The sequence below is a fragment of the Coregonus clupeaformis genome, chromosome 40, assembly GCF_020615455.1.
Source record: "Coregonus clupeaformis isolate EN_2021a chromosome 40, ASM2061545v1, whole genome shotgun sequence".
In the NCBI taxonomy this organism is placed as follows: domain Eukaryota; kingdom Metazoa; phylum Chordata; class Actinopteri; order Salmoniformes; family Salmonidae; genus Coregonus; species Coregonus clupeaformis.
The window spans coordinates 10,720,713-10,729,203 of NC_059231.1; the positions used below are offsets into that span (position 1 = coordinate 10,720,713).

Genomic DNA, 8,491 nt, shown 5'->3' on the forward strand with positions numbered 1-8,491 from the left:
TTTATAACTTTTTGTAATTTTCTTAGCAATGCCTTCAATCTCATCTCGTTATTCCACAGACATGATTTCACTGAAAACATCTGTTTATTCCACAGACATGAGTTCACTGAAAACATCTGTTTATTCCACAGACATGAGTTCACTGAAAACATCTGTTTATTCCACAGACATGAGTTCACTGAAAACATCTGTTTATTCCACAGACATGAGTTCACTGATACATCTCTTTATTCCACAGACATGAGTTCACTGATACATCTCTTTATTCCAGACATGAGTTCACTGAAAACATCTGTTTATTCCACAGACATGAGTTCACTGATACATCTCTTTATTCCACAGACATGAGTTCACTGACATCTTTATTCCACAGACATGACGAGTTCACTAACAACATGACTCGAGGTAAATAAAAGCCATTCTCTAAACACTGCCTCTTTTCTTAGTGCAAGTCCTCTCAAGCTACGAGTCTGAATGAAATGCTTAACAAAAAAAATCAAATTCCAGCGGTTGAGATATTTATAGCTTATTCGCCTAGAAACACAGATGATTTTCATGTTCTTACACCTGATCTGAATCTTTGAACGAGAGAGAGAGCGGAATCTCAATATGTTTGCATTGGAACCGAGCGGGCCGTGTCCTGCCACCCCCATCTGCTGGACAAGACAGGTATCGCTTCTCTAGAATTCAATTCCTCGAACAAGGAAATGTACCTGTATGTAGTTATCAGAATAAAGTAGTTTTTTATTATAATAATAATAATAATAATAATAATAATATTATATTGATATGTCCTGCAAAAACACACAAAATAATTACTTCTACTGAATACTGGCACATTTAATCAAATCTAAAGCTTTTGACAAATACTTTGTTAACAGCTGTAAATCAACATAGAACTATCTGAAGAAATTAAACCTAACGAGCGCAATCCTTCGATATAGTTTACTGGGTGAAGCGGCTGTGTTGGACAACATGGATGTTTGGTTATAAACGACTGTGGGTTCTGCTCTCTCACTTGCCACTGAGTTTGAGGACGTTGGTTACCATGGCTCCGATGCCGTCGAAGATCAGGTGCAGCTGGGTCTCACACATGAAGGCTGGTGATGTCACCACCTTGTTCTTCTGGTCTACGTGGGCCTCGTGATGACACTCAGGTCAAGGGTCACACACAGACAGGGATACAGAGGCTAATCAAAATCGCACGTCAAAAAACAGCAAAGCTTAAATTACATTTCCCTTTCAGCTGAGGGCAGTAACTTTGCAACATACTTTTCACATTGCCTTTGACAAACGTTGTAATATATGCCATTTAACAGACTTACAGTCACGCATACATTTATTACGTATGGGTGGTCATGGGAGTTTAACCCACTACTGCAAGCGCCATGCTCTATCAACAGTCAGAGGACCACAGGTAAAAAGACCTGACAAAACAAAAAGTACTATATAACCATCATGGATCCATCACGTGAAAGGATATGGTGACTTCCTTGACGATGTGCTTGGCTCCCAGGGCCTTGATAGCCCCAGCAGTGGCAGCATAGGGCCATTTGCCCCCCTTCTCCTCCTCGTGCCCCACTGTCACCTCCACCCCAGGAAGCAGCTTGGCAGCCAGCACAGGAGAGATACAGCACAACCTAGGTTGAATACAGCCAGGTTAGGACAACGTACTAATTCCATGTGAGCGGCGTCGATGGGACGAGCGTCGTTGCTAACTAGCGTCGCTGGTACCTTAGTTTAGAGGTTGGGCACTATGACGTCGCGTAGGTGGTTACATTGCTATGTTACAAAAACTCCCACTGTACCTAACGTCATTAATAACCTTTAGGCATATGAGCTACCATACGCGGTTTGTGAAAACAAAAATTAGCTTAATTTAAAAGGTTAAGAGCGTGGTTGGTTAAGGTTATGTTTAAAATCAGATTTTATGACTTTGTGACTGTGCTAGCTAGTGACCGCTCAGCAGAGCTGCCTCCAGGGCAAGATTCATGACGAAAAAAACGTTAAACCGTACCTTGTCTCAGGGATGGTTGACTCATGAAATTCCTTCAGTCTCTATTTATGGGACAATCTTCAAAATGATCTTAAAATGTGATGTTCTGTTGCCTCTAGGGCAATTCAGAAAGCTGATTGAGGCCCTTATTACTGATGAATGCGTTTTTTTTTTAATGACCGTGTTCTTTCTGCCTGCATTTTGTATTTGACGTGTGTATTTCTGTAATTTCCGTAATTGAGGGCTCATCTATAAAAAGAGACATTGGTCTCAGTATGACTCCCTGACAAAATAAAGGTTAAATAAAATACAATAAAATAACTCTTCCTCATTTATACAAAGAGTTAGGGATATTAGAATCCTCGTGTTAACCTAGAGCACAAACTGATATTCTAAAATGCTTTTCATTCATCTATGCTGATGTCGTGAAAGATCTGGGCATGTGAAAGCAAATCCCTGGTAAAGGCATCCACCTGATTGCTTTCCAACACTTTGTAACTTCAAATGGGTGTGAATGGAAGAAAAGGATACAAGAATACAAAGCCACTTTAAAACTATTGAGATAAACTACAGTGCATTTGGAAAGTATTCAGACCCCTTCCCTTTTTCCACATTATGTTACAGCCTTATTCTAAAATGGATTAAATAGTTTTCCCACCCTCATCAATCTACACACAATACCCCATAACGACAAAGCAAAAACAGGTTTGTATAAATGTTGGCAAATTTATATAAAAAGTAAAGAAACTGAAATATCACATTTACATAAGTATTCAGACCCTTTACTCAGTACTTTGTTGAAGCTCCTTTGGCAGTGATTACAGCCTCAAGTCTTCTTGGGTATGACGCTACAAGCTTGACACACCTGTATTTGGGGAGTTTCTCCCATTCTTCTCTGCAGATCCTCTCAAGCTCTGCCAGGTTGGATGGGGAGCGTCGCTGCACAGCTATTTTCAGGTCTCTCCAGAGACGATCGATCGGGTTCAAGTCCGGGCTCTGGCTGGGCCACTCAAGGACATTCAGAGACTTGTCCCGAAGCCACTCCTGCGTTGTCTTGGCTGTGTGCTTAGGGTCGTTGTCCTGTTGGAAGGTGAACCTTCGCCCCAGTTTTTTCATCAATGATCTCTCTGTACTTTGCTCCGTTCATCTTTCCCTCGATCCTGACTAGTCTCCCAGTCCCTGCCGCTGAAAAACATCCCCACAGCATGATGCTGCCACCACCATGCTTCACCGTAGGGATGGTATTGGCCAGGTGATGAGCGGTGCCTGATTTCCTCCAGATGTGACACTTGGCATTCAGGCCAAGGAGTTCAATTTTGTTTCTCATGGTCAGAGTCCTTTAGGTGCCTCCATGCAGGCTGTCATGTGCCTTTTACTGAGGAGTGGCTTCCATCTGGCCGCTCTACAATAAAGGCTTGATTGGTGGAGTGCTGCAGAGATGGTTGTCCTTCTGGAAGGTTCTCCAATCTCCACAGAGGAACTCCGGAGCTCTGTCAGAGTGACCATCAGGTTCTTGGTCACCTCTCTGACCAAGGCCCTTCTCCCCCGATTGCTCAGTTTGGCCAGGTGGCCAGCTCTAGGAAGAGTCTTGGTGGTTCCAAACTTCTTCCATGTAAGAATGATGGAGGCCACTGTGTTCTTGGGGACGTTCAATGCTGCAGAAATGTTTTGGTACCCTTCCCCAGATCTGTGCCTCAACACAATCCTGTCTCGGAGCTCTACTGACAATTCCTTCGACCTCATGGCTTGGTTTTTGCTCTGACATGCACTGTCAACTGTGGTACCTTCTATAGACAGGTGTGTGCCATTCCAAATTTTGTCCAATCAATTGAATTTGGAGGCGAAAGAAACGCACACCTGTTAAGGAGAGGTGCTGGCTAGCAGAGTAGAACACCTGTTTAGGAGAGGTGCTGGCTAGCGGAGTAGAACACCTGTTAGGAGAGGTGCTGGCTAGCAGAGTAGAACACCTGTTTAGGAGAGGTGCTGGCTAGCAGAGTAGAACACCTGTTTAGGAGAGGTGCTGGCTAGCAGAGTAGAACACCTGTTTAGGAGAGGTGCTGGCTAGCAGAGTAGAACACCTATTTAGGAGAGGTGCTGGCTAGCAGAGTAGAACACCTGTTAAAGAGAGGTGCTGGCTAGCAGAGTAGAACACAATAATTGAATAACCTAATAACCAACGTTTGGACAGACAAGCTATATGATGAAGACAGCTTGTCTGTGGAAACGTTGGTTATCAGGTTATTAAATTATTGCATCTGAGCTCCTAGAGTGTGAGGCTCTCCTTTTATTTTCCAATCAATTGAATTTACCACAGGTGGACTCCAATCAAGTTCTAGAAACATCTCAAGGATGATCAATGGAAGCAGGATGAACCTGAGCTCAATTTCAAGTCTCATAGCAAAGGGTCTGAATACTTATGTAAATAAGGTATTTCTGTTTTTTATTTTAATAAATTTGTCAATTTAGAAAAAGTCTAGGGGTCTGAATACTTTCCGAATGTACTGTATAACCAAAGGGCTACATTCGTTACAAGGGGGCACTCAATCCCTAGATGCTCTTGGACACACTACGGAAACATAATCAAGCATATGACCAAATTATGCAAGATTTTCCTTCTGGGTTAACCGAGATTACTCAATCCCCAACAAGCACAGTACACGACGACAGTACTGACCCAATGGGTTTGCCTGCCTTATGGAAGTCCTTTAGGACACGCTCCACATCTGTGTTGATCTTGCAGTCTGGACCGTCAACGGCAAACGTCGACCTGCCACACAAGACAAGCAAAACAGATCCGTCTGAGAGGGACAGAGAGAGAAAAATCGAGATGCCCAAGTAGAAGCTCAAAGTGTTTCTATAGTAGATATACAGAACATGAATTAATACTTTTTTAACAATGTGGTATGACAACACTGTTCCACCTACAGGTTTTTTGCCGCCCCAAAGCCCCCTGGGAAGATGATGGCGTCGTGGTCGCTGACGCTGAGTTTGGCGAGATCTGTGATGTTTCCCCTAGCGATGCGTGCAGACTCTGACAGGACGTTCCTGGACTCGTTCTCAGCGGGCGCTCCCTTCCCGTGGTCGATGACATGCATCTGGGACACGTCAGGGGCGTACATCTGGACCTCTGCCCCGCCCCTGCTCAGATGCACCAGAATCCTGTCACACACACACACACACACACACACACCACATCAGTGAGAATGACGTAACACTAGGTCGTACCTCTTGTTCACTGTGTGAATCGGGTAAGATGGCACCTTCTGCTGGCCCACTTCTCACAGGCATATATATATATATACGCAATGTATGGTTTAGCCATCTTGTCAAGCAAGTAAATAGCATGTTGTATACTGTAAGACAGGCTTGGAATAGAATACAATAGAAAATAAATAGGCCGACTCACGCTGATGCTTCATGGATTTCTGTTCCGTCATACACACCACAGCCAGACAGCACCTGTTAACATGACTTATATTAATATGACAAGTTCACTTCATATAAAATGATTATCTTATGCAAATGAATGCAAATCTTGATCAACTCCAAGAACAAAACTACACTGAACAAAAATATAAAAAAAAGCAACATGAAAAAGTGTTGGTCCCATGTTTCATGAGCTGAAATAAAAGATGCCAGAAATGTTCCATACGCACAAAAAGCTTATTTCTCTCAAATTTTGTGCAGAAATGTGTTTACATCCCTGTTAGTGAGCATTTCTCCTTTGCCAATATAATCCATCCACCTGACAGGTGTGGTATATCAAGAAGCTGATTAAACAGCATGATCATTACACAGGTGCACCTTGTGCTGGGGCCAATAAAAGGCCACTCTAAAATGTGTAGTTTTGTCACACAACACAATCCCACAGATGTCTCAATTTGTGGGAGCGTGCAATTGGCATGCTGACTGCAGGAATGTCCACCAGAGCTGTTGCCAGATAATTTAATATTCATTTCTCTACCATAAACCACCTCCAACACCATTTTAGAGAATTTGGCAGTACGTCCAACCGGCCTCACAACCGCAGACCACGTGTAACCACGCCAGCCCATGACCTCCACATCCGGCTTCTTCACGTGCTGGATCGTCTGAGACCAGCCACCCGGACAGCTGATGAAACTGAGGAGTATTTCTATCTGAAATAAAGCCCTTTTGTGGGGGAAAGACGTATTCTGATTGGCTGGGCCTGGCTCCCCAGTGGGTGGGCCTGGCTCCCCAGTGGGTGGGCCTATATCCTCCCAGGCACTAGCTTGCAAAAAAAACAGAATAGTCCGCCTGAGGCCAGAAGTTAAATAAAATTAAGTTTCAATTTACTCTGTCGATTGTCTGTAGGTTTGGTTCTTATGCAGGGGAATTTGAAGATTTTTTTTTTTTCTAATGTAATGTCTAATTTAACAGAATTTCCAAACGTAGTTCCTCAGCATGGTCAGTTCCGCTTACCTCATGTCAAAATAAAAGTCCCCCACAAGTTGCTTGCTTTTTTGTGTGCAGGTATGGCGCACCTGCAGGACTTTTATTTTGACATGAGGTAAGCAGAGAGGAAGTGGGTCTACAACAGATCCACGTTTGGAACGTTTGGAAAGTCAGTTTAATTTATGTTCTATTAGATGTTTTTATGTCAATTTCGCCTCTGCATAAGGACCAACTCTACGGACAATCGGCAGGGTAAATTGAAATTACATTTTATTTAACTTCTGGCGGACTATTCCGTTTTTTTGCAAGTTAATTCCTAGCAACCTTGGTGTGTTAATACTAGCATTGCTAAAAGCAGCAAGCGACTGATTGTGACTCAATATTGCAAAATTAAATCTAACAAATCCATTTTCAATGGCCTTTGGTTTGACAAGGGGTATTAATTTTGTATGTGATTTGTTAGACAACACTGGGGAGTTTCTGCCGTTTGAGTTGATTGGTAAATATTACTCAGAGAGAATATATGAAGGTTTGCAAAGCAATTCCACTTCCTTTACTTGGACTTATTAAGAACACTTTGATATAATGAAGTTGTTCCCACTTTTCCAAGTTTAAAAATGAATGACTTGAACCTTTTGGATAAAAAATTAAACAATAAGTTGATACGATTGGCAGTTAATGAAGTAATTTTTTTGTGATGATAATTCAAGATATTTCTATGGAATTGGCAACGCAATCGTCAAAAGCGACTACATTTGACATTAATTGTCCAGTCATCCCAAAAGTTAAAGAAACATATTTTAAAATATTTTCTTCCATCCACCCTGTAAATGATTTCTTGCACAAAATATTCAATTTTGACAAAATACCTTGTTTTTTGTTCGTCTGATTCAGAATCTATGGAGCATTAATTTTTTTCATACCGCCATTCTAGTAAACTATGGATTGAAATTCATGAATGGTTGTGTATAAAATCTCCAGAATTACCTATGTTTACCTTTGATGATGTGAAATGGCATTATGGTTATCCTTGTAATTCCGATCATAACTATTTGATTAACATTCTTTTTCTATTGGACAAATATTATATTCACAAATGTAAATGGGATGGAAAAAATCCTTATTTTGTAGTTTTTTTAATTGAACTGTTACAATTTTATAAATCTCTCAAACTTGTGAAACTTAAAGTTGGAAAATGATTAGAAGTCATGTCTCTGAATGTCTGTTAATGTATCATTGCCTTGTCACATAAATTGTGTCCTGAATTATTCTAATTTTGTTTTTGTTTTGGGGGGGGGTCGCCTCGTGTTTTATGATTTTATTTTTTCTTTGTGTCACAGGAATGTCCCTGTATTGATGTGGAATATTGTTATTATTGTTGCAATAATAATAATAAATGTTGCTAACAAATCGCGCGAGCAGTTATCAAAACTCAATAACGCCTCGATATAAGAGAATGGAGTTGAGCGATCCTCAGCTAGGGATTTCCGAGACTACCTTCAACTTGTCAGAACTGACTTGGCACACATTAATCATTTAGCTAGTAGCCCACTACTCGACACACTATATCTGATCCAGGTTTACTTACAACTGCAACTTTTGCCCTGCTCCAACTGGCACTCGTGTGAAGCCCAGAGTTTACCAACTGTGATTTCACTTGGAATGGAACCGATTTAAAAGCTAGTGATCTTAAAGCATACATTTTTTTACTAACTGCGTTGACTACAGCGTTGTACACAAACCAGGCAGGGACCCCCTTGACAAACGCACAAGATGCCGGACAGTGGCATCAGCATCGCGACAGCAACAATTAAATAGTACTTCCGGGTCATGGAATTTCGGAAATGTTCAAAATAAAAGTCCACCACATAATATTACAAAAGTGTCATTAACCTGTATTTATTCATGATGTATGAAAAATAATTGTCTAAACATTAACAATGACTCAAATTTGTTTATATTTCACTGACATTAGCAATCAAATTTGGATTTCAAAACACATTCCAAGGTCAAATAAATACCCCAACGCAAATTACTGTATTTGCATTACATATTGGCTTATAGAGAAAAAACTATTCT

The 8,491-nt window shown here is 41.2% G+C and overlaps 1 protein-coding gene across 1 annotated transcript; it reads right to left on the reverse strand.

The window, feature by feature from the left end:
• Positions 1-245: 245 nt before the first annotated feature.
• On the reverse strand, positions 246-8,200 carry gatd3 (glutamine amidotransferase class 1 domain containing 3). The gene is made up of 6 exons (XM_041868772.2): positions 8,001-8,200; positions 5,403-5,455; positions 4,922-5,155; positions 4,671-4,763; positions 1,484-1,640; positions 246-1,143 (listed from the first exon to the last, which is right to left on the reverse strand). The coding sequence occupies exons 1-6, from the start codon at positions 8,112-8,114 to the stop codon at positions 1,015-1,017; spliced, it is 780 nt and encodes a 259-aa protein (XP_041724706.1). The 5' UTR covers positions 8,115-8,200; the 3' UTR covers positions 246-1,014.
• Positions 8,201-8,491: the final 291 nt, after the last annotated feature.

Excerpts from the sequence above, each read along its gene's own strand:
- gatd3 (XM_041868772.2), bottom strand. The coding sequence starts at position 8,114 with ATGTATGCTTTAAGATCACTAGCTTTTAAATCGGTTCCATTCCAAGTG. Across the intron at positions 4,764-4,921 it reads TTTGGGGCGGCAAAAAACCT|GTCGACGTTTGCCGTTGACG; the intron begins GTAGGTGGAACA and ends CTTGTGTGGCAG. Across the intron at positions 1,144-1,483 it reads ACATCGTCAAGGAAGTCACC|GAGGCCCACGTAGACCAGAA; the intron begins ATATCCTTTCAC and ends GAGTGTCATCAC.